Here is a 26,615-nt window from a genome sequence, read left to right as displayed (position 1 = left end):
GTGATTATAGAGTGCTCAGGCCTAGATCCTCAAAGGTAATTAGGCGCCTTGAAATCAGTGGGAGTTAGGCACCTAAATACCTTTGAGACACTGGACCTCAGTCCCTTTCTCACAGGGATTCAGCCTGCTGCTTTCACCTCATTCCTAGCCCCAGCCAGTCCAGGAAGCAAGACTCGTGACTGGAGTCAAACTGGTCTCGGGACATGCCACCAGTGAGTCATTTGGCTGGCCCTTGCTCTTGCTTTTTACATACAAACCTATGTAGCTGCTCAGTACAACAACATTGTCGGACATTTCTTCCACTTACTGGATATCTCCTGACAGGATGCTCATTTTACACTAGTCAAAGAACGGTGCCTTGGGTGCGCTGACCCATGAGGTGCACCATGAGATGTATCAGCACTTACTTATCAAATAGACTGAAACAAATCAAATACAAGTAACGGAGTCGGGATTAATCCACCCAAGAGAATAGTTCCACTGGTCCTGAGGAAACCCAGGGATGGAGATAATCAGCTGCACCTGTTTAACAATCCTCTTGTGCATCTCTTGCTAACCCATCCCCCCAGCCATCCCTCAGCTGGAAGGAGAAGTGACTTCAGCTTCTTTCTCAATAGCCTTCCTCTTCTCTTCTTTCACCCCTTCTCCCCCAGCTTTGCACTTCTCCAGGGCATGGGCTGGGTGCTCAAAGGAGATGATAAGCAGCGTGGAGCAGGGCCAGTAGCATGGGGGAGCAGATGAGGAAAGAGGAGGCAAAGGAAAAGCTTTATGAAAGACAGACCCCTCCTGAATTAAGTTTGGCCTTGAAGGACTGACCTGTCTGGCATAGAGGCTTTTCCACAGGTGCCAAATTTTTGTCCAAATCGGATCAATGCCATTTTACAGAGCACTATAATCCACATCATCTTGTGTACGACTGCTGATTACATCTTCCGACACACCTGAGAGCTGATCATCCCCTCATATGGGCTTCCCTGGGGTTTGGATGCAGATAGCCAGCACGCTAATTGGGCCCCAGCTGTGTTCCCATTCCCAAGAAAATGGCAACATCATCCCTGTTTAGGGTACAGTACAGCAGACTATGTGCAGGCCCTCTCAGGCTTAAGCCAACCACCCTCTCTCCTTCAGATGTGACCTAACATGGGGATGTTCACTCCTCCAAGAAATAGCATTAAAATAAAGGAACAGAGCCAGAGAAGGAGAGCTTGAAAAGGAAACTAACTCTCCAGATCGTAGCAGCTCTTCAGAAGATGCCTGGCTCTGTGCATTTCAGCAAGGGGCCAGGCCTCAACGCTCTCACCATCATAAGCTGCTTAGTGTAATAACATGTATTCTTCAGCTGTAACAACTGACCCTCCACCCTCTCCAGACCATCAAGCCAACATTTGACAAAGATTTCAAGTTCTGCCTTGTCTAATAGGCTGTAGGAGCTGATAGGCCCCTTAGAGAACACAGGCCCTTCTGGACATTTCTTTTTACACAGTACAAACTGTTGCAGCAGCACGTGGAGTGGGACCTCAAAACGGGCCCACGACAGCGCTGGCCTCCACTCACACCCTGGCTGGGGTAAGGGGACGAGGTTCTCAAAATGAACCCCCAAAAGCCTGTCACTGAAGACCGGCGGGGCGGGGGTGAGACCTGTGATATGGGTGGGACCAGGCTGCTGGCAGACGGTGGAGCTCTCACCCCAGTCAAGGGGCTATTTCCCTTACCCCTGACCAGAAAGGAGCCTGGTGCTTCTTCTCCAGTGGGGAGTCCACGTGTCCTCTCCCCTCACTCCTGGGCTAGGTCTGCCACAGGCAGGGGCTCACGCTTGTCAGCCTGGGTGATGCCACCGCCTCCCGGCCTGGCAGTAGCCCAGCTGGTGTGACCCAGCAGCCCCTGGTGAGGGTGGTGCCCATGCCTGGCATCAAAATGGCCCACCACTCTGCAGCCATCTTGTCGGTAATTTTAATTAGTCAGTACTTAGCGGTGTGCGTGTTGGTTTTGCATCTGGTTGCACCTGTCAAGTCTGTTCCCCCCAATCTATTTGATTAACGTTACAAGCCTGATTCCGGTCTCCATTACAGCTGTGTAAATCAGGAGTAATTCCATTGTACCAAGGGAGGAGAAACGGGCCCTGTCGGTCAGTGTTATAGGGCGGTTATTAGAAGCGCCTGATGCCCTGTGAAACACGACTGATGTGATTCATAGGCAACTTCCATTTCTCACAGGTTATTACAGTTTCCATTGTAATAGCACTGACCATAATAATCCACTTACTGGGCATTGCTGGAACTGCTGGATACTTCTGTAGGAGTCTTACAGCTCAGTGCACAGGTGTAACCCTGGAGGAAGTCTATGAATATTAAGGAATTTACTCTGGCTGTATAGTGATGTAACTGTGAGTATAATGAAGGCCTAGGCCCAGATTCACAAAAGTATTAAGGAACTAGCACTGCTTTCAATGGAAGCTCGGAGCCTAAATACCTTTGTGCATCTGGGCCTAGTGTCCAAACCTGAGTTTGGTGCCTTGTGGTTCTTGGCTTTCCCTGTTGCATTATGTCTCTAATCACTACAGCAACAGAAGGAGCATGGGGGATGCCGCTCCCAGGTTTGCTGTAGGGATTTGGGTTGCAAGTGAAATGCAGAAAATCAAGCTCACGTATAAGCCTCTAAATATGTTTTCATTTCAGCTTGTAGCAGTAGTTACATGGATGCACCCGTGATCATTTTCCCCCTTTGTAACGCTTGTGGAAAGGATCAACATGTTCCAAGCTTATCTCCATGGGCCCAGATACTTTTCTCAATGCATTAACTGGGGCAAAATAGTGAGATTCCTCAGCGTAGCTTGGACTGTAGTAACCTGGGGGTGGGTGGAGCTTTGGCTGAATCAAGCACAAGTGGTGCTTAGGGTAGGTCTACACTTAAAAAGCTTCACTGTAGCGCTTTTAGTGAAGAGTAGCTAACCCATCTCCCCAAGAGGTGGTAGCTATGTTGACAGGGAAGCCCTCCTATTGACATACACCGACCTAGCCCCTAGTGTAGACAGCACTATCTGCGTCACTCAAGGGTCTGGATTTTTCACCCCCCGAGCGATGTAGTTATCCCGATGTAAGTTTGTAGTGTAGACCTGGCCTTCGTTTTCCATGTTTGTACGGATGCGCACCGATTAGCAGTTCCCTGCTGTTCCCGTGAAGTCACTGTACCTGACCCCGCTGTCGCCGGTGTCAATTAGGAGTAACTCCATTAAAGTTGGTGCGGTACAAAGCAGGTCTGAGCGCTAACTTTCTGATGCTTTTCCTCTCGCACCATCTCTTTGTTTGTTCTCCTCCTATTGATAACGTGGCTCCCAGTTGGAGACACAAATATCAGAGCTTCCAAGATAGTTTCAGTGCATTAATCTTTGATGTGACCAGCAAAATTAGAACAAACAGCAGGTTCGGCCCTTTTGGGTGTCTTTGCAATGGATAAAGAAGGCCGTCACGCTTGTCTAATGTGTTTGCTTTTTAATTTTTCTGCTTATTTTTCACCTCAGAAATATCAGGACTATCAAGTCTCATCTCCCCTGGGGTTTCTGGAAGTCTCCCGGTGGTGCGGAGACCTGGAGGGGGAGCTTTCTATAACTTTAATTAAAGGGCTGCAGAATCCTGAATCTTTAAGAGGGAGGTTCATTCCTCCCAGCTGTTCATTCAGGTGTTAGCGTTAAATAAGAGTTTAAAAACAAAAACAATGAGCAAGATCTTCAGCTTGTGTAAACAAGTCAGTGGAGTTAGCCAATTTACACTAGCTGAGGCTCTGATCCAAAGAGTTTGGAAATCCCTTTTCTTCTCTGATGCTTATGTTTCATTTGCAGTTTTATTATCCCATTAGCTCTCCAGCTATCTATAGAGTCTTCTGGGAAAAAGAGAGTGGGGGGCGGGGGGTAGATGACACCTGGTTTTCTAATGTGAACTCCAAACAGTACAAAATGCCTTCTTCGTGCATCATCTTTTACCCTTTATGGGATAATACACCAACCCCTCTTCCAGCCCTTTTCTTCCAGATCTCCCTAGAGCAGTGGTTCTCAGCCCCCTCGCTTGCGGCCCAATCAGCACCCAGCTGCGGCCCCTGTGACATCCTCAGGGCCATACCAGTAGTATGTATGTTGTGTGGATGTACATAACACAGAGAGAGCTGCATATGCAGCCCACAATGGTAAATAGGTTGAAAATCACTTCCCTAGAGCGTGCTCATGCCTGCAAGACCTCTGACGGGATTCTCTTTCTTTTCCTGTTTGTTTGCCTGCAGGCCCTAACACTTACGAGGACGCAGCAGCATATATCCAAGCACAATTTGAAAGCAAAAACCGCTCCCCCAACAAGGAGATTTACTGTCACATGACTTGTGCGACGGACACGAACAACATCCAGGTGGTCTTCGACGCGGTCACCGATATCATCATTGCCAACAACCTCCGAGGCTGTGGCTTGTACTGACACCTTCTCGTCCTGTATAGCAAAGCAACTCCTTTGGTAATGATCACGGCGGGAGGAAAAAATTTTAAAAAAAGAAAAAAAGCGCAAAACAAAACAAAAACCAAATCAAATGACAAAAAACAAAATCATTATACTAATAATGCAAGCTGGTAAATAAAAAGGCATAATGATAAATTATATATATATATATATATAAATAAATATATATATATATATACACACACACATATAAAAAAAAAACCACCACCACCACAATCTTTTTAGTTTATCTCAAAGAGCTGTGGACAGAACTGATTTCTCTGACAGGCTTCAGCCCTCCCTGGTATTGTCACCAGTCATAGAAATCAAATCAATTAAATAAGCCAAGAAAAATTACGCTGACATTTGCTAAATGGTCTGCCTGCATTTTGAACCTAAGGTATCCTATGAGTTTTAAAAGGCATTGTTTTCTTAAAACAAAGAGCGATAGCGTTATTTTTTTAACTCTTCTTTAGGGGGAGTGGCTTCGGGGTAGAGGGGAAGGGGATTTTTTTTTTCTTCCTCCCCATTCCAGTTTCTTGGATTTTTTAGGGACTGGTGTTAGGAAGCCGTAAGTCAGCACCATGGGGGCTGGGCTCTCAGTGCCTCTCAGTTCTGTTCAGCTCTTGTGGGTTTCAAAAATAAACAAAGAAAAAGACAAAAAAAAGAAAAGAGAAAAAAGAAAGAAAAAAACAAACCCACGCCACAATATTTTAGAACTTTTTTTAACCGGGACGCAGCAGGAAAGCATTCTTTACGTAACAAGCTCTTCACTTGTGGAATGTAACTTCCTCCCAAGTTAAAGCACAAGATGTGGAGCTTCAGGCTTTTTACCAGCGCGGGTTCTGCGAGAAAGAGGAGGGCCCATAGTGGCAATCACACCACCGCCCCCCCCCCCCACACACACACACGCGCGTGCCCCAAAAAGACTGGGGGGGAGGGATGTATTTGTCCATCAAATTCGAACCGTGTATCAGTACCAACCTCACTTTCAGGTGGGCTTCGGGCAGGGGAGGGGAGACGCAATTTATTTTTGAACAGGGTTAATTAAGGACATTAACCATTGTGATACTGTTTTACTTGGCAGTGAGGGATTCCCCCTATGATTTAATTGATTTCTTGATTGATTTTTAATGTATTCAAGCCTGGGCTCCCTTCTCTCTCTCTCTCCAGACCACTTCACGGACTCTCCTGTTGGCGTTCTCCTTACCGGTAGCATGACCTTTTGGCCTTTTGCATAAGACACAGCCTTCCTTATTGAATCAATGTATAATGTTCTGAACATGGAATGATGGCTGTGTGTTTCCGTAGACTGCTGTAGATCTGGTTTTAGCTGAGTCTTTACATTTAGAAGCTAAAAGATTAAAAAAGAAGAAAAAAAAAAGAAAAATGAAAAAAAACACCACGTTTTTTCCATGTGCTTTGTAGCTAAAAAAAAAGAAAAAAGGAAAAAAAAAAGAAAATATTCCTTTCCCATTTTCCCTTCCCCCCTTTATTTAAAAAAAGAAAAGAAAAATCTTTTGCAACCGTGCTAAGAGGTATTCTCCTCTTCTCCATTCCTCATTTTAACAGGAATGAATTTGCATTTGTTTTCATTTAATTTCCCTTTTTGTGTTTATTTGTGCCCTGCCTCCTTAAAAAGAAAAAAAAAAGGGGGGTCTTTATTAGCCTGGAGTGATAAGACTACAATGCAAGACCATGACTGTGGGTCAGGTATCCAGCAGGGGATGTCTTTCTGCTTTATATTTATTTATTCTTTTCCCCTAGTTTAATAATGACTCTTTGTTCTGAATTGTCTCTTTCGCGCTCCAGGTTTGTATCAAAAAAGCACAGCTGTCACTGGCCTGTAGTGGCCAAATTATCCAGAGATTTTCCCTCTCTTGACTTTTTTGCTCTGAAGAATACTGTGTATTACATACCAGATAGGCTTCCTCTTCTTTCTTTTATTGTTTTGGGGGTTGGTTTGGGAGACCTTAGAGGGATTATTTTTCTTTGGGTTTTTTTGTTTTGTTCGGATTTATTTTTGTAACTCTTTCCTGTGAATGCTTTTTTGTGCTGCTTTTTTCCTCCTCTGATCCTTCCTTTTAGTGAATGGTGTTTTCTCGCTCTCTCTCTCTCATGTGGGGATGTTTGTGCTGCAAAAACAGACAAAAAAATACAAAAAAAATACAAAAAAACCCAAAAACAAAAAAAGAAAGAAAATGTTTAAAAAGTTTCTCACACACACACAGACACACACACACCAATCACAAAAAAAACTAAAAAAAAAAAAAAACCAAAATCAAATGTAGTGTTTACATTAAAGCCACCGTTTTCATGACCAATCCTTCATCATTTCTACTTTGATTAGTAATCAGACATCTTCACAGTCACTTTTCAGAGTTACCTTCGCTGAAGAAACCACACACCTGTTTAAAATAAAATGAATAAATAAAGAGGAAACTAAATATATATATATATAAAGCGCCAGGTCTTTCTAAGCCTTTCTATTACCAATCAGTGAGGTTTCTGTGATATATTAGACACTGCCAATCTCTTTCTCTGACTAATGGAAAATTCATGTGTAGCTCAATAAAGAGAATGTTTGTCTGTAATCCTGGTCTTTCACCTTCTGGTTTTCAGACTACAGTTATTTTATGACTATTCTTTTTTAATTAAGGAGGGGGGGGGGAGAAAAGAAAAAAGAACACAGTGGTGCCAATTCATATATTTTTTGGGGATGTGGGGGAAGGGGACAAATTCTGGTCCCTACCCCCGTTCCCACTTCTGGCAGGGACCCAGTTCCGCTCCGAAGTAAGTCATCCCATTCCCCCCCCCATGCACAGGAATCCTGGGTCTTGCTCATGCAGGGAGTCTCCCCTCTCTCTTACCCGCATGGGGCTGCACTCCACCATCCAGGAACAGACTCTCCATGTGGCAGGTCGCGAGGCCACTCACTGAAACTTGGCTCAGTCGCCCGTCCATGGGTATGGCAGGGCAGCTGCATCAAATCTCAGTAGCCATGCTTTGGATCTCCCTGGCAGCAGCAGGACTGATTTAGTGCGGGACCACTGCTTAAAAGCGGTCAGGCCATGCCACCCACCCACACCCACCCCCCCAGGCTCTGGGGCCTATGGAACTTTGAGCCAGTGTAAAAATCCAGGGGAGGGAGCACGTGCCTCCCAGCCTCTTACAAATTGGCACCACTGCAAATTATTCCACCTCTTGTGTTGTTTCAAAAAGCTATCGGACATGGGGGCCAGATTTTTTAGAAAAACCTCAGCTCCCACTTAGGTCCTGGGATCAGTGGCTAGACCGTGACGAGAACTCAGCCTATTGGATGAATGTCGGGTGCTTTTGGAAGTCTGGCTCCCATTGTGGAAGCTGAGCACTAAAACATCTGGGCCCTGCGTGGCTCAGGAGATTGGGAATCGCAGGCCTTTTGGGTTTAAGCTAATTGTTCCTAGCCCATGGCCTGATCTTGCAAGTTGCATCGCATATAGACAGCCCCCTACACCTATGCAGATTGCTGTTGGCCTCAGCGTGGCTCTGTGCAGGCACAGGGATCTGCCCACACAATACACCTTGCACGATCAACGCCCAGGGCAGAAGCATCTGGATGTTGTTGCCATCTGATGGTTGCTGGTAGCCTATGTGAAATGGATTTGGTAGTCTTGATCAAGTGTGTCCCATGGAATACCACCGTCGACACTCATTGCAATCTCATTGGCTGTCTTGAGCACGCACAGCAGCCAAGGATGGAATACATAGAATCTGAACTGTCTTCTGCTCCCTCGGGGATGGCCTCCAGGTCAGGTTTGAGGCACACTAGCAGGAAAGTAGAGGGAGGAAGCTGTCACGGTCAGCACCTTTGCTGTGCCGGCTTGCTGGAGAAAGAGACATCCTGAGTCTCAAAAGGCTGCCAGCCACATGCCTTTCAGCATCATTGAAGTGGGTGGAACATTTTAATGCCCTGTAAAATGGGGGTGTTGATTCATATACCTCCTGTGTAAGATGCTTTGAGAGCTAAGGCTTGACAAGCACTATGGAAAAGCTAGGAATTTATTAGTAATAATAATTAAATTAAAAAAAATAATCACAGAAACTGGATCATCCCACTAACATTTGTTTTTCTTTAGCGCTTTTGATTGTGCAAGGTGCCAGGCTGACAGCCCTGGAGTCACCTGTGTGTCCTCTAAGGAAGTTAATGCACAGGCGGTTCCAGTTTGGAAGACTTTTCCCACCCCAGCCCACCAACATGTGTTGACCCGGAACTGCAGAGATCACCAAACGCAGGAGCGATGGCAATTACAGTCCCGATCTAACAAACTTTCTCCCACATAAAGAAAAGGAGGACTTGTGGCACCTTAGAGACTAACCAATTTATTAGAGCATAAGCTTTCGTGAGCTACAGCTCACTTCCTCAGATGCACGAAAGCTTATGCTCTAATAAATTGGTTAGTCTCTAAGGTGCCACAAGTCCTCCTTTTCTTTTTGCGAATACAGACTAACACGGCTGCTACTCTGAAATCGTTCTCCCACATGCGTATCTTGAAGCATCTGGGGATGACTCACATACTTAAAGTTAAACACGTGGTTAAGTGTTTGCAGGGCTGGGGCCTAAATATCTATTCTCACTCAATACTTGGCTTCCACTCAGATTGGCAATAATGAAGGCTAGCAGTGTCAGTCATGATGTAGACATGCATCCACTAGGATCGGTGTTGAGATTCCCAACATACTAAGAGCTACCAAACAGCCATCAGAGGTTTATGACCTAATGTTGCAGCCAGTTTGGGACATATTCAAACTGATGATACAGAGGTGTAAAGCCTAGAGGCTATTTCTCATCCCTTCTGCCAGCCAGTTCCACACCAAATCCAATTTAAACCCTACATTCCTCTCCACCTAGTCAGACCAATGTCATGTTCCAAAGTAGTCTCTTGCCATTTTTTGTCATCTCAAACTGCACTCTGACCAGGCAGAAAAGGAAGCCCTGGGATGTCCATTGGTCTCAACTTCACTCTGCAGAAGAAAAGATAACCCCAGCAACAATTTGATCCCCATGTGAGCCATCATCGAATTACTCACACAGGTGATTCAAAAGAAGAATGGCTGAAAGACACCGGAAATTTTGCACACAAAATACAAAAGAAAATGCATTAGGACACAGAAATAGAACCCATAGTAGCAAAGATGTTTCTGCTGAATTTAGCATTCTAAGGCCTAGACAAGGGAGAAGGGCAACATCAAGTAAACCAGGACAAAAGACAACAGACAAGCTGAAGATAAAACTGGGTGAAGAGTTCAAAAAATGTTTGGCAAATACTGGCTCAGATTGAAAATTAGAAATAACTGACTACATTTGCATCCCTATTCAGTTCACCCTCCACAAATATTCCAGCAAATGAGTTCATCGGCAGAAACATCCACTAAAATAGTGAATTGTAAGCAAGTGTTTAGAGACTATTCGCAGAAAGCCAATTTGCAATCCATAAATGCTATTATTTGCATTGGGGACCTGTAATTCCAAGAGTTAGGCTCATCCAATCAGGGAACAGAAACAGTACCTCATGACCGATACATCTCACTACAACTAGCCAGCACCGCTTGCATTTCAAATATTGAATGATCTTAAACCTCTTGGGAACAGTCTAAAACCCAAGGATTTTATTTAGAAAATCCACACCCCCGAGCAACGCAATTATACCAACCTAACCTCTAGCGTAGACAGCGCTATGTCGAAGGAAGGGCTACTGCCTCTCGTGCAGGTGGATTAACTATGCCAACGGAAGACGACAAGCAGGACTGCAATTTGCCAATGAACCAAAGTTTGATTGTACTGTATAGCAGTGTCTACGCTGGATTGCCGGTGTGCACCATGCTCAAGCCGTGTCTCCTATACTGGGGCCTGAAAAACACTGAGGGAATTCTCAGCTGTCCAGGTCCAGCTGCTTTCCTTTGCACTGCCAGAACAACTCAAAAAGAGTAAAAGAGAATCTGCCTGTGTGTACTTCCAAAGACCTAGGAAAGTTAAGGTAATGTACTACTGGCCATATTTTAGACCAAATTTCAAGTCTCAAATCAAATCCACAGGAAGACGTATCCAATGACAGAAGAGGGATGAGTGTCTCATGCATCAGACCCAGTGTTCGAGTGCCAAAGATTAAACCCTCTAAGCATCTTTCCCTGCTACAGGCAAACTTCCTGACAATGGACTTGAGCTCCAAAGACCTAGGCTTATTTCCTTCTGTAAAAATTCCAACTTCATGCCTGATTCGACTATTGCACGTCTTCCCCCGCTCTCCCTTCCAAACTCACGGCCAAGCTCCTGGGAGAACCACCACCAGGTATCACATCGCTATTGTCATTATTTATTTATTACTTGCTCCACAACTACTGAATCAAGCCTCATCATAGTTCTCGGCCTTACCGCTCAGCCTCAGAAGAAGATGATTGAGGAGGAGGATTGCTGACTGAGACACTAAAAAGATGGTTTTGTGGTTAAGGCACTTGCCAGAGACTCAGAAAACGTGGGTACAAATCCTAACTCTGCCACAGACTTCTTTTATGACCTTGGCCAAGTCACTTACTCTCGCTGTGGTCGTACCTAGAAATAATAATTCTTCCTTTATGTGTCTAGATTGTAAGCTTTTTGCAGCAGGGACTGGATCTTATTCTCAGTAACCACAGCAGGATGGCGCTTCAATCTCATTTGGCATTCTTAGCTGCCGCAGGAACGCAGATCATAGCAATCACTTCTGAAATGAAGACAAGTGGCTATTGTCCTCTAAGGAAAGCGGATAGCTTCATGCCACTATTGCACATTTCAGTTCAACAAACTGATACTCTGGAGCATTTCTGAGCATATGCAGTAATTGGATAAGTTAACCAGCAAGGTTGGGTGTGGGAATGCAATGTTCTGTAGGGTTATTCTGATCACACACACGGATAGGAATAGCCATGGGGAGGAATGGAAAGGATGCGTCAGAATGGCTGACACAAAACTTAACCCTTTCGGCACCAACATTTTTCTGGCCACACACAGCCTAAGGAGGACATGCAGAGGTGGAATGTGACATCAGTGCAGGCAGGACCTGTTTCAGTGCAAGTAATGGGACATGCCCAGTTCAGACATGCAGTTACTTCATGAATCTTGTGTATTCTGCAGTGGTTAGGTAATTGAGACTAATGTGGGAGCCCAAAGTCAAGGAAAGACTCAAGGTGTCCATAGTCTGGCCAGACAACGAGGAGATGGAAAGGAGCTGTGTTTGACAGAGGAAATGGACCTAGAGCGATAAAGAACAGCCGTAGATCTGGGCAGGAGTGCTGGATTATTAGATATATACAGAGTAAGACCACTCCTGCGCCCTGCAGACTTTACAATCTAAAGGATGTGTGGGGAAACTGAGGCATAGATTTGTTAAGTGAGTTGTCCAAGGTCAACCAGCAGACCAGTGGCAGAGCCAGAGCCAGAAATAGAGTGCAGGGCTCCCGACTCTGAGTCCAGTTACACTGTTACAAGTGGTGTAAAAGAAGATGCCTGAAGAAAGATAAACTCTGCCAGATCATATCCCTCTGTGAGAGGGAAATGAGACAGGGAAGAAAGAGAAACATATTATGGTCACTACACTTTGCATTTATAGGACTCAACTGTCCTTATCTTGCTGTCACTTGAACAGAAGTATCTCCAGCAAAAGGATCTGCACCAATAAGAGGGCCGAATTGGTCTCCAGCTTCAAAGTGCTACCCAAATGTTCATTAGCTGGAGAAGTGCATTACAAAAAAAGATTGATGTGCCAAACACCCTCTGTTGAAATCAGTCTGGATTTACACCACTGGAACCAAGAGCAGAATTGGGCTGCTCTCTCTAGTCCTAAAACAAGTTCAGAGATTAATTCCTTGGCTTCTTCACCACACTTTAAGTGAAGGGCTCAACTGTGATTGTCTGACGCAGATGAAGCTAGAAGTAAATTACCACCAACTAGGACCAAATCCATGATCTTCGATGGGGTTTCTTCGACCAAGCAAACTTCCATAGCTCTCCAGCATCTGGGACAATCTGCAGCCTGGGGACAGTGCAATCCAGATGGCCCAGGCAAGTGACACATCCACCAGTGCCTCTATCAATCTGTCCGTCACACAGCTCCAGTAAGCTGAGAAAAGCCCACCTCCTTTCAGGCCAGACTCAGGCCCAAGGTATTTACTGTCCCTCTGTGATCCAGGACTCCTCCCTGCAGAGAGCTCAGGAAGCATCCTCACCAAGGAAACACCAAGCCCCTTTGCTCCTTCTGTGCACACTTAGCATTCTCTTTGTGGGGCACATCACGCAGGTCTCCCATCCGCCAAAGTCCACGGTCCCTCAGCTGCAAGGCTGCCTTGGGAGGTAGAATAAGGGTGCCAGGGATGGAAGGCACTCCTGCACTCTACTGACGCTTAGAACAGGGCATGGCTGCCCTACAGAGCCTGGGGCTCTGCAAGGAAACTGGGCCATTATTGAGACTCAGGGGGTAGTGGCCAAGGGAGTAAAGTCCAGTCAGCTTCCCTTGACAATGTTGCCTTCGGTGTTCTCTGTCTTGGTGATGAGGCCTGAAAGATATAGAGGGAGAGTTAATACTAGCTGGATTTATTGGACACCTACTGGGTTAGGAGAGAGGCATACAGAATACAGAGGATTACCCTGTGCCTGGCAAAGGAGGAGTTAACCACTGTGTCACACACAGGTGTTCAGGAACAGCAGGTGCCATGTTCCACTCTGAACCCAGCCCTGCAGATCTGGCTTAGGAACTCTAAGCTAGACACAGGATGGAAAATGTTTCTCGGTGTTGTGTGAGCCACTGTCCTGCAACTGCAAGAGTTTCCCTTGGGCAGGGAGCGTGACTGTTGGATGCTGGGGTTTTTGTGCTGAATCTGTTCGCCAGCCTACAGGGCAAGTAATTACTGATGGCATCATAGGAAAGCTTCTTGCCAGGGAGATCCACTAGACTGTGCAATTCCAAGGGATGTGGTGGAAGAGCCCCTCTGGCTGACACATCTAGAACTAGGCTAGACAAGCCACTCGTAAATGGAGGGTAAGGGAATGACCCTGAACTCTCCCCCAGGGAGGGGCTAGAAAAAGTGACATAATTTGGCTCTCTCGTATCTGATTCTAAATATTCCACAACTGGTTTTAATCTACTGTGCACAGCTCTGCAGCCAGGCGTATTAATTCCAAGTACTGGAAGACAGACACATCAGCTATAGAACACCATCGAAATGAAACACAGGCTGTTCCTCTGCCTGAAACAGGGCTAACAGCCTCCCAGGCAGAGCATGCGGAGATCTACCCATGAGATCTTACCGAGGTTTCAGGTACAGCATCACATACGCATTGTAGCAGAGGGTTATTGATCAGTGTTAAAGTGCTCCATTAGGCAGGAAAAACAGTATGTTAACTGTTAGGATTGCTCGTCTGGCTGCTTTGGACCATACAATGCTCCCCCTGGGTCATGGCAAGGCAATTAATCACGACACAGTGCAGGGCTTGCATGCAATGGCAACAAAACCTTGCGGCCTGCAGCAAGGGAGCACACTGCTGCCCTATCGGGGCTCTCCTTTGGCCTCTCCATATACTCTCCTGCTAGCGTCTCGTCAGCAATTGGTAGAAGTAGGGTATGAGGCTGGCACCCTCTGCTCATGGTTGGTGCCCCTGACCCAGCAGGAACATTTGCCAAGCACAGATTCCAGGCCAGCTGGGCCCCCCCGGCTGCCAGTGAGTTTGATGAAGTAGCTGTAGAGCGGGATATATAAACAGACAGGACCTTAATTTCACACATACCCTCCCACTAACCTCCCCTAACATGGGCGTATCCGGGAAAGAAAACAGTCGTCAGCAAAGGAAGTTCTTTCCCACAGCAACAAGTCTGGTTCAGAAGGTTCTGTTATTTCTCCACGATCTCTGGTGTTTACAGTAGATTCCACGAGAACACACACAGTAGCTCTTCCTGGCCACGGCAGGGTTGGTCAGCACAAAGGCTTCTCCTCGGATGGACTCCATTCAAGGGAAACAGAACCAGAGTAAAAGAGGCAACGCTGTGTCTTCCTCCTCCAGGCATGAACAAGCCAATTATTGCTGAAGTAGATCACTTGGAAGGAGTGCTCCAATGTGAGGCTGCCATCCAGGGGACGGCTGGGAAAGTGGCACTTTTGGACAGTGGGATAAAGGAAGTACCATCCCTGGTGAACAGAAAGGGGTCGAGATGAAAGGACCAAGAGGGAGAAACACACCCAGGGTTTTGTTCATACCTCCAATGTCCCTCATTTTGAGGGGCGGCTACTCATTTTAGGTGTCCCCTCAGTTCTTGAAAAGTATTTACCTCACAAAGAATTATGAAATTGTGATTAGAAGAAGTTATTTAGACGAAGGAGTCCCACACCATTTTATTTTAGCTTCCCTGTTTGACTAATTTGTGTGTCCCCCTCATTTCAGGTCACTCAGTGTTCTACAGTGGGGCCTCAGCAGGCTGAGAGATGGTCTTGTTCAAGTACAATTTATTGGCACCACCTGTTTACCTTTTCATGCCAGTGTGAATGAACAAGGATCGTGTATAGGATGAGTTCCATAGAGGTAAATGACAAGAGGAATTAGGGACAATTGTTGTGATATATAATGTACAAAGCAGGCAAACTGTACGAAGCAATTGACAGGCTGATGCAGGGAAATGCAGAGCTGTCAGAGAGCAGCGGCTTCCCAGCTGACTAAGAAATAAGGGATGCACTCTGCAATAGTGCTCCCAGGCCTTAGTAAATAGAAGGGTAAGGAGCATGGCCCTCAGCACATGCAGGAGTTTTGACTGGCTGTCCTTCTCCTGCGAGGCACAGGAATGGAGACAGGCAACAAATCAGATGATAATGTCTCTGCAGACCCACAGCAGACATGGGAAACCCATCTGCCTGGTTACAAGGAACTCCAGCTCCCCAAAGGCAGACAGAACGAGCTCTTCCTCTCATATCAGCTTGGAATGGAAGATTGAAAAGCCTGAGATTTTCCTTGCACCTGACTGTGTCCCATTGAAACCTGGGAATCTCTGCCCTTTGAGAGAAGAGACATCCAAATCTTAAAACACAGAATACTCTTTAAATGAGCTCAGACTAAGATGAGGCTCAAAAGCTGCATTCTATGCAGCCTCCCTGGACAGCACTCCAATCCTCCTCCATCACTTTCACATTTATAGCACTCATGGGTTCTAGCACCCACAGCTTCTGCACAGCTGAAGTTAGGAGAAAGTCTCCAAAAACCTGGAGTTAAGCAAATATGTTCCCTCTCCTTTTAGCAACGGAGGTGACCTTACTTTAACGGCTACACAAGACCTAAACCAGGCCACCTCTATAACAGTGATGCACTGGGAATAAGGAAAGTTGCATTAAAGAAACTTCAGGACAATTTCCAACACTGATCAAGTGGGGTGGTGTTGTTTTTTAATTTTTTTAAACAATAAAACAAACAGCTGTGCATTGAGCAAACCCAAATCTCTCTTACACACAAATATTTTAAAGTTTACTAACAGCATTGCAAGGTAAGGCATTCCAAAGAGATTTATCAAAATAAATTATCTTCTTCACCAAAACATTTCTGCAATTCATCCTTTCATTAAATTCACTGAAATGTCCTAAAAACCAGCAGTAAAAAAAAATTACCAATAATTCTAGGTAATACTGGGCTGCTTCCAAAGGACAGTGATACTAGAAGACACTCCTCAAAACATTTAAAATTAAGCCACTGCCATGTAAAACTCAGCTATGTAACCTAGGATTGTAGTTTTCAAATGAGTCTAAAGTCAAAAGGTCTTTAAATTTTTTTGAGAAAAAGTTGGGGGATTTGTTCACAGCTAACCTAAAGTCCAGCAGCCTTGATTCTTGTGTCTGTACGTTGGATTAAACTAATGGGTACGCTACTACACAATGCAGGCTTAAAAAAATAAAAAGCAAGATACTGTAGCTATCACTTGTCTGGTCAATAAAGTCCCATCCATCCGTGTATGGACCCTTCTTTGTATGTCACTCGAGAGACCAAACTTGTAGGTTTCAACTACGTTCCACCAACATATTGTAACACTGATTTCAAATTTCTAATCTATTTGCCTGGTACCCCCTTTTTAGCTTTACTCTTCTCAGCCACCCATCTGCTGCTGGCAATGAAATGCATAGAGAAATAAAAGCTCCAGGGGGTGAGCAGAGCTAGAAATGGGAAGTGAGGAGGAGCTCAGAAAGGGTCAAATAAATTGTTTTATTGAGACCAATATGAGCTAGCACCTCACTGTACAACTCATGCTTTACTTTTAAGTTTCGTAGCTAGACAACCGTGACCATCCAATGCGCTGCTCCCACATTCCAGCATTTATCGGTGTCCGAGCAGGCCTATGTAACATTTTTAACTCATTCTTGATATGTACAGTGACTTGGCCGTGGCTGCGGCTGCCTGCTGACTTAAGATGGGGTTCACTGTGAATCTCAACACTTCAATTCTTTCTTCTAATACTCCCCTTGGACGATCTCAAGCTAAACACGCAAGCACCTTCAGTGACCTATGCAAACAGCTGTTAATCGAGGCAGCAGTCTTTCCCTTGCCTCTGCCGCAGGCCTGCACCTTATGCTAGCAGCAGAAATCACGCCCAAGCCTTAAAAACTGCATTTGTTTGTGAAGGGATAAGTGTCACATAAAAATATTACCAAAAGAAAAGGTTAAATCTGTCAGCTGTCCAAACACTATTAGACCACATGCTTTATACAGCAGAGACGCAGCCAGCTCACTCATCAGCACAGCGAGCTGAGCTCGGAAGAGAGACTTCCTGCTGGTATGAAGAGTGCAGGGTTTTATTTATTTATTTATTTCAACATTGCTCGTGAGGAGGCGGTGGGGGCAGCAGCAGAGAGTACTACAAGGTCTGTTGCATCTGCAATCTCCGTTCGGCAGCAGCGGCTAACATTCTGCGGCGCACGGTGACGGGGTCAGAGGCAGCACCCTCAGACAGAAAGGGGCTCTCGGAGGTGGAGTCCTCATCAGAGGTTTTGTTTAAATAACGCCTACAAGGATAAAGGGAAAAGATGGGTGAAAACAACAGAGTGGCTGATTCTGGCTCTGAAAAGAAGCCATTCAGGGTTTATCATTCTGAAAAGCAAGGGAGGGTTTGGGTTTAGGGTTAGGGAAAGTGGAAAAATACCTCAACTGCAGATCCATAAGCAGCGTAAACTCGGACTCTTGCTATGGTTACCAGAAAGAGGACTACATTGTCTACCATGCAATTTATATAGTTAACTTTCTGGTTAAAGCATGGAACTGGGAGTCTAAAGATCCAGGTTCTATTCCAATTTCTCACACCAATTCACTGTGTGGCTTAAGGCAAGTGACTTAACCTCTCTGTCTCTTCATGTCCCCTTCATTAAAACGGTGGTAGTACCTATCTCACAAGGATTAGTTCATGAACATTTGTGAGTCCTAGGAGAGCAAGAAAGCAGCTTCCAGAGATGACATCCAGAGATGACATCCTGCTGCATTTTAAAATTAGTGTTAAAAGCAACAGTTTGAATCTACAACAGATCTAAAAATACGAGAAGTGAACTAGTAGTTTTAAATAGGAAAGAAAAAATAATTTGCCTCTCTGAGCAAAATTTAAGGATTTGAGGGAAGATGTGTCTGGGGACAGGTATATCTGAGGACAAATTTCTCAAGAGACTCTTAAAATGCACCCACAAGTCTTCAGGCTATGTTCCATCTGAACACAAAAGGAGGTATTTAAAAAACGCAACTGGGTCTGTTTGCTGACAAAAAGGGCTGCACCTGCAAACAACATGCATACACTTCTTGCAGGCCCGTTTAACGTTTTGCTCGTAAAAGTTGGCACAGAAACTTGTTCAATAGAAATGAACCAAACACAAATAAATAAATAAATAAAATAAATAACCACCTTGTTGTATGGTACTTGGTCTCACTGGGCATTTGTGTGCATCAATCAACTGATGCCCACCTGGCATTTATCAGAATTTATCAACCTTCACTAATATGAGCAGAATTTATTAAAAAAAAGTTCAGTTCAATATGCAAACATTTATTAGCAGCCAAAAGAATCAATTTACAACCAGTCACTATATTTTGTGGGGCAGGGGAGGGGACTGGGTTGAACTTTGTGTAGAGTTTTTTGTAAGGGGTACCATAACTGACCTATATCACTTGGTGCTTAAGCAGAAACAAAAACTTGCTCGACACTTGAAAACAACTGTGTTTGACATGTGGTGTCAGATATAGTAAGATATGAATGCAGGCACAGCCACAGCCAGGAGGCAAGATGATGGTTTACTAGAAGTAGACTCAGCAGACTTGTAAATGATACTGGGTTCTCTTCTTTATGAAGGGCCTGATCCAAAGCCCACTGAAGTCACTGGAAGTCATTCCACTGATTTCAATGGACTCTGGATAAGGCCCTAGGTTTATATTCACATCTTGTTGAGAAATGGGCCTAAGTCAGCACTTCACAATTGTGTTTTTGATAATGATGCTGTATTAGACAGAGTCCTGATCCCGCTGCAGCAGATACAGCTGTTGTTCCCACTGTATTTTGCATAAATACATAAAGACAGGGGGAAAAGTCCAGACAAAATCCACTTTACAAGGTACCACTCTAATTAAGTGGACAGTAGTGCGTGTCAGGGATTGAGCATACTTGCGAGCTTGCTGCAGCAGGTCTTCCTTCCGCTGAACTAACATACGCTGCCTTTCATCAACGGACTTGGAGAAGCGACTTCCTCTGGCCTCAAAATCTTCTGTCTCACTGGGCTCTGCTTCCATTTCATTGAACTCCACCATTTCTTCCAGTCTCGGACTGAGTTCAAGTGGTACTCTCTCAGTCTAGGATAAAGATAGGAAAGTAAAGAAGGAATTTATAGGAAAGTGTAAAATTTGACAACAGGGGGTTTCTATATCACAACAACAAGCTACAGCCTTTCGGAGCTATTAATAAGTGCAGGGGTTTTCAAGGAATTTAAGGGAAAAAGGCAGCCAACTCAGGTAGCTAATTCCTTTCGGCTTCTTCACAAATTCCAGTCAAAATGTGCAGCAGGTCAAGCCAAAACATATTTAAAAAGAGTCAGAATTCTATAAAGCTGCATCACATCTCAGCTGTCAGATCATTAGTTTGGTTGTGGATTCAGAGAACAGACTAGCTATGAGATTGGCTTAATTTCCAAACGCAAAAATGTGGCACCTCTTGCCCTATTTCAAAATAAACATTAAACAACAAACCCACAAATCACAGCTTTTTACAGATGATTAAAAAGCCAAACACAAAAAGTGATGTAATGAAGGGTCTCATCTGACCCACTTTACAGTACAGAAGCAAAAAATTAAAAGGCAAAAAGAGTTCACAGCGAGACCACCCCCAACAGCAATTCAGCCTATTTCATAAGTACTAGCATTCACCAATTCCTTGGGTCTCAGTCTCATGCCTTTGGATTTAGAATTCTTAGAGCCTACAGACCACATGCACACAAACTGCCACTGACTTCAACAGTTTTCCAACAGCTAGATCTGCACAATCAGGCCCCCGTTTTGTAACTGAGCAACAAGAGTGTGATAAAGGTTATAAAAGGAACTCTAGCCCATCTACCACTAGTAGTTTGTTGTTGCATCTCTGTTTCCTGCGTATCTTCAGAGTCAGATCTTCCCTCTACTCTGTTATCTGAACTGTACTGTGTGTGCCTTTAACTTGTAAGCTCCTCAGGGCAGGAATTTCATTCTTGGCATTCTATTTAGCATATTATACACACAACCTGTTGTAAAGGTCTGTGTAAATTTACAATGCTAGCTGAGCTGGAAACCATTATATGTTCCGTTTACTGCAGAGTGAGCTGGATCTGCTTAGTACGCTGAACATGGAAGAGCAAATGCACCTCAGTGAAGCTACCTGTATCTGCTATCATATATCAAACTCTTTATTAGTGCATCCAAGTTGCCAAGAAATTCTATTGTAATTATTCACCGAAATATACAAGCACAAATGACAAAACTAGATGATCAAACATCAACTGGAGATAGCATTTAAATATTATTTTGACTTGTAAACTGAGTAACAGCAACATTAAGCTCTTTTTTACAGTCACTCTTCTGATGATAAAGGCATTTTATTATATTTCTTTAAATCAGCAATAATCTCAATCCCTAAAATACTGCAAACTGAGAAATCTTGCATTCTACCATGGAGTGGGGGAATTATAATTCAACCAAGGTTTCTAACCATCAGAGGACTGAAGTTCCGGAACAGTGTTCCAAGGGGAGCAGTGGGGGCAAAAAACCTAACTGGCTTCAGGACTGAGCTTGATAAGTTTATGGAAGGAATGGTATGATGAGACTGCCTACAACAGCATGTAGTCTATCTGTGACTGCTAGCAGCAAATATCTCCAACAGCCGATAATGGGACACTAGACGGGGAGGACTCTGAATCACTACAGAGAATTCTTTCCTGGGCGTCTGGCTGGTGGATCTTGCTCAGGGTCTAACTGATCGCCATATTTGGGGCTGGGAAGGAATTTCCTCCCAGGTCAGATTGGCAGAGACCCTGGGGGGTTTTCACCTTCCTCTGCAGCATGGGGCATGGGTCACTTGCAGGTTTAAACTAGTGTAAATGGTGGATTCTCTGTAACTTTAAGTCTTTAAAATCATGATGTGAGGACTTCAGTAACTTAGCCAGAGATGATGGGTCTATTGTAGGAGAGAGTGGGTGAGGTTCTGTGGCCTGCAACGTGCAGGAAGTCAGACTACAATCACTAGATGATCATGATGGTTCCTTCTGGCCTTAAAGTCTATGAGTCTATAATAATAGCACAACTTAGCTCTTACATAGGCTTTTCATAGTTTAGTATCATTATCCCCCATTTTACAGATGGGGAAACTGAGGCACAGAGTGGTGAACTGACTTATCCAATGTCACCCAACAGCTGGGAATAGAACACAGTCTCCTGAGTCCAATCCAGTGCTCTATCCACTGGGCTATACTTTCTCTCCAGAAAGAACTATTTCTACTTTCCCCCAGAAACAGCTATTCCAGATAAACAGGAAAATTATCACAGCGCGCCTAATTCTGCAAATTGTTTAACACTCTCCACTCTCAATGATTTAAGTTAAGCAGCCATAGCTCCTTGAAGGAAGCACTTACCACATCTTGCAGGACCGAGCCTTAGGATACAATAAATTCAACCCCAGAATTTTTCTTACCACCAAAACACTTTTAATAATGAGCAATATAAGAAGAAAAGGTTAAGCCTTTTTAAACTAAATTCAAAGCTAACAACAGATTGAACGAGTAATTCTTTTACTTGCAACACCTTGCAGAGTTTGTCATGTTAAATTATGGTGGCCTATATTGGCCCCAATCTTCAAAGTCTTTAATGCGAAAGGACCCAAGTACATCAGCAACTACATCTTCATCTACAACCCTGCCAGGACATCTCTGGAAAGACTCGGATTACAAAATCCAGGAGTAAGGGCATGAAAGCTGGAGATAAAGCTCTCTCAAAGTGACTCAGTTGTGGAATGAGCTTCCTGAGATCAGATTAATATAGAGGCTGACCACTTTCCAGGTACTCCTCTGACAAAGCATTTCCAGTATGATGATGGAATGTATTCTCCAAAGAGTCTCCTTGCTCAGAGAGGGGAGAAGAACAGGAAACTCCATGAAGTCTGCTAGGGTCTCAGCCTGGAGATTTAATTTACATGGTAAGCACTTTGATACAATTGTGATGAGAGCTACAAGAAACTCCAAGATAGAAGTATAGCAACATACCGAGCACCACACATTTTGGAATCCAGCCTTCATCTGAAAATGCGGCATTAAGGACTCCATTGCTTCCCAGTGTAATTTGTGGGCACTGCACAAAGTTGTTGTACCATATTTGATGACAGTCTTGGAGACATAAAAAATTACTTGCTTGTAATAAGAGCTCTCTGAAAGCAGGATCCGCTAGTGAGCCATATTCTTGCATGCTGGCACAAGAGTAAAGTTTAGAACCATCATTCTGATGAAGCAGCTGTGAACAAGACTCCAGAGGGTGCACAAAGCTCCGTAAGCTTAGAACTGGGTTGTCCATAGCACGACTTGCAGGATTTCTGCAGAGGCTGTAGTTTGAATTCTTGTGCATTTGGGAGAGTTTTCCAGCTTTTCCAACTGAGCGAAGTAGTCGTCACAGCAGTACAAGGACTGTGTACAGGAACCCGCCTCAACCGCCAACAAAGCATTCAGTACTTCACTCCCCTGGACAGATGGCCTACCAAAGCTCATGTGAAAATTGAGTTGATGAACAAAGACACAACTAAACTACTTTAGGTGAAGAAATCAGCCTATACGGATCATGTCCGATCATATCAGGTCAGCAAAATAAAACCCGGTAACTTCAAGAAATGCATGACCTGAGCGAACAGCCAAAGAGCTTCAGTACCATTTGCCATCCAGGCAGACTGCCCTGACACCTGAAATGCATCAGAGGGGTAATACAGCGTTCATGTCAGTTTCTACAGCCTAGCTGCTAGGACTCCAAATCATCAACTGCGTCTATTTCAACGTCCAGTTGTGCTGATGGCAGCCTGCTGAGAGTATAAAGCTCCACAGTTTGAACACGGAAGCTGTAAACTGTGGAATGCAGAGATTTCAACAGCTGGTGAGCAAAGCGAGTCATTTTTAAACCATAGGGGACGAATCAGCGCACCCATCTCGTTGATACCAGCATCTTTGGAGCGCAAGCAGCAAGGCATCGACTAATCTGATGTCAGCAGAGGCCCATCAGACATGAAACTTCAACAGCTAGATCACATAATGGTGCTACTACTGCAGCAACCTTAAATACCCTCTTTATGAAAACCAATACATGACCTTTTGGGGTCTTTTAACAGTATGGAGGGGTTTATATCAATGGGGGGGCCTTGCTTACACATGGAGGTGGAGGAGTGATGTAACAGAACTCTGTGGTCCCCTCAGAAAGCCTTGGAGCAAGTGAGCAACCTCACTTCCTTGGATCTCCAAGAGGAAAGAATGGAAGCACCCTAGAATGAGCTCCTCCACCTCAGCCAGGGTCCACAGGACAGTCACCACAAACCCATAGCCAACAGCCAGACCTAGAAAAATCAGTATGGACCCCCGCCTCCCGCCTTTTTGACCTTTACCCATGGCTAGGAAGTCATCAGCCAGTGAGACTAAGAATCTATGCCCTACTGGGGACTGAAGCAAGACTGAAAAGAGTGGAGGGAAAACGAAAGTGTCCGAGGGTTGAAGAATACCGTGCCACAACCTTCTCCCTGTTACTCAAAAAATGAAAGCTGAGACAGGCAAGACCATCAACATCAAAAGTCTGTTCTTTGAGCTGGGGACCGACAACTGTTCTTGAAGGAAGCCGGTAACCTAATTAAAATCTCAGCCATTGTAGTATGAGAGAGAACAATATCCCAAAACACAATAATAATCTATTGCAGTGTTTAACTATCCTTATGGTCAGAAAGCTTTTCCCAATACCTAATCCAAATCTCCCTTGCTCGAGATTAAGCCCTTTACTTCTTGTCCTAATAAGGATGGTCCGATTGTTTTGGTGAATTTAATGTGAAGAGAAGGGGCTGGCTTGACAGCCCTGGAGACTAAAGACTCTTCTCTGTAAGCACAGTAACAGATACAGGCTGAGTAGCAGCACTGCAAGCTTCCTTCACACGACCCCAACTTGATTCAAGCCTGACCTGATGGAAACACATATGGAAGTTGAGAGGGAAATTCAATCTCCACAGCCCATTTACTGGTTTAGGCCTCTAATAAGATGGTCAGAAGTGCCCATTTTGCACCATGTCCAGTAGGAAGAGGATAGATACCACCAACTCACTTCCCACAGACCCCACAGCCACCACTGATAACTTTCAGTCACGACTGGGATGAAATTCACACTCAGTCATCTCCAGGAGAAAAAGTCCCTAGATCATTATCCCCAGTCCATTACCAATTCTGCAATCCTCCCCCAAGTCAATATGCTCAGATTAAAGTGTTTGAATTGGGGTAAAGTTCTGTATTTTAAATCAGACCAAGAAGCGTGCCACTCTTTGAATGTGCATTTCCAAAAGCATCGCATATATAGGCAACTTTTAAAGCTTTTCAGGTGGGTTAGCAAGTCAGACCATCAGCATACACAGATCCAGAACATCAGCACAGAAACCAAAAAGGTTCAGGTGCAACACAGAACATTCAAAGCTAGAGCAAATCTGTAAAATGATGCTCCTGAACATGAGAGGATTTTCCTTTAAAACGATTTTACTAACACACCACAAGAAATCAGAATAACCCAAAAGAAACACAGGATGAGGTTTCCTTAAGTGACACAAGAAAAATCAAGTACTTTATATCCAACTTCAGATTTTCCTCCTCTGTGAGTCTTCCTCCCACTTGAAACTCATGCCAATACTGACCCCGTTATATCTTCTACTTCAGGGCTTTAAATATAAATAAAACCCTATGCTACCTCGGAGTCTGCTGATGGCAAACTGCTGCACCTTGTCCTTAAATTAGACACAGCGGGGCTATTCAGGTTATTAAAGGCTGCCAGAGGCCAGAAAATTCTGTATCTGATGATTCATTCCCTTCTAAATCCAACTACAGAGGAAGGTAAAACCACTTCAGCTCAGGGAAAAACAGAATCTTAAAAACAAATCAAATAAAGAGACTCTAATCTTTCCTCCAAGCTTTAGTTTAGCCGACTTGCACCATTCTATTAACTCCTTAAAGAGGGAAAAATGTTTTTCCTTCTGCTTCTGGGGAAAGTCAGAGAAAGGAAAAGAATTAACTACCTTCCTCCCCTTCCCCTCCCCCCCATTTGTACCCATTCACTCATAGGCACCCCATGCCCCCTAGATCTATCTCCCTCCCTGCCCCTCAACAACCACATGACAAAATCCCCATACATGAAAAAAAATCCACTCATTAAAAGGTCCCCACATCCCCAAAGTCTCAGAGAAAATAAAGAGTGGAGCTCCCACCTCCCCTTTAAGGAATCACCCTAAAGAATACAGGGATAGCAAGAAACCCTGTCCTGCAACTCCCCAACAGCCTTCCTTCCTCAGACATGAAACAAGATGAAGAATTCCTTGAAAAACCATCCTGTCACAGTCACGTAAGACGACTGTGCTTTAGAACGGAAGCCTGACCTTTTCTGTACCAGTGTTGCCAGTGTGCACCAGTCGCCCAGGCACTGTAATACCCACAGGCAGAATTTACTGGTACTCTCTGCTGCCTGAGTTCATGTCTCTGTAACTTCGTTTCCTTTCACCATCGTGCACCTGTGCTTTTTGGTGCCAGCTTACCTGAGTAGCAGTTTCCGCTTCCTCCTGATCGGAATTATGCCTTTCCACGGGACTGTTTGACGCAGGCCTAACGCTATCTGGACGCTACAACACAAGCATCACAGATTTAATAAGCTACATGAAATGCATGAATAAATACAAAGGTAGGTTCTAAGAATAACTTCAAGATCTGCCTTACACCCCATAACACACTGTGCTTTCTTTCAAAAAGATAAATTCTCAAGAAAGAGAATACCCATATGAGAGACACAGAATTACAGCCGCTTCCCCCCACACACACTGATATAAGGTACATACCAGGTAACCCTACAGTATCTGGTGTGTGCAGCACCAGAATTAAATATTCTTACTAACAGAAACGGGGCTCCCAGATTGTTTTATTGCAGTCCAGAATAAGTAATAAGACCTGAACATTATTTTGCTGACTACTTTCTTTGTAATACCCCCATCCCTCCAATGATATAGCTCAATCACACATCAGCAGAGAAAGCAGCCGCAAATGTTATGATGCTAGAGCAACGTGACCAAGGAGGTGCTTTGTAACATTCTGAGCAAATTACCATTTAAGATGAAATTTCTTACATTTGTTTTTAGCCCATATATGGTATTTTTGCTATACGAGAGTGAAAACATGGTGTTTCTGTAGCTTTAAGAAAGCAAGGAAATTCCATGAAAAAGCTGGGTTAATACAACAATACAGTTGCGATTTTATAGGCACAGAAGTTGAGATAATCATAGTCACAGAACCTACAGCATCAGAATGCCAGTGAATTTTACACAGTATAGTAAGGCATTCAAATTAAATCCT

The 26,615-nt window shown here is 44.4% G+C and overlaps 2 protein-coding genes and 1 long non-coding RNA gene across 3 annotated transcripts in view; 1 reads left to right on the top strand and 2 right to left on the bottom strand.

The window, feature by feature from the left end:
* GNAO1 (G protein subunit alpha o1) overlaps positions 1-6,761 on the top strand; it is a 313,012-nt gene extending 306,251 nt beyond the window's left edge. Inside the window, exons 8-9 of the mRNA XM_084644222.1 lie at positions 4,270-4,493; positions 5,649-6,761. Of these exons, the coding sequence (XP_084500348.1) occupies positions 4,270-4,457 (188 nt within the window). The 3' untranslated portion in view covers positions 4,458-4,493; positions 5,649-6,761. The remainder of the gene's footprint in view (positions 1-4,269; positions 4,494-5,648) is intronic.
* LOC311528803 lies at positions 6,570-7,069 on the bottom strand. Its single transcript, XR_014713706.1, has 2 exons — positions 6,774-7,069; positions 6,570-6,610 (listed from the first exon to the last, which is right to left on the bottom strand). It is a non-coding gene; the product is annotated as an uncharacterized lncRNA (long non-coding RNA).
* A 9,628-nt stretch (positions 7,070-16,697) lies between these two features.
* AMFR (autocrine motility factor receptor) overlaps positions 16,698-26,615 on the bottom strand; it is a 36,834-nt gene continuing 26,916 nt past the window's right edge. The window contains exons 12-14 of the mRNA XM_084644883.1: positions 25,808-25,891; positions 19,151-19,335; positions 16,698-17,516 (exon numbers count right to left, since the gene is read on the bottom strand). Of these exons, the coding sequence (XP_084501009.1) occupies positions 17,369-17,516; positions 19,151-19,335; positions 25,808-25,891 (417 nt within the window). The 3' untranslated portion in view covers positions 16,698-17,368. The remainder of the gene's footprint in view (positions 17,517-19,150; positions 19,336-25,807; positions 25,892-26,615) is intronic.

The sequence above is a fragment of the Lepidochelys olivacea genome, assembly GCF_965140295.1.
Source record: "Lepidochelys olivacea isolate rLepOli2 genome assembly, chromosome: 12".
Lineage (NCBI taxonomy): Eukaryota > Metazoa > Chordata > Testudines > Cheloniidae > Lepidochelys > Lepidochelys olivacea.
Note: the sequence above shows the minus strand (reverse complement) of the source record. Positions and strands in the feature narration are given on the sequence as shown.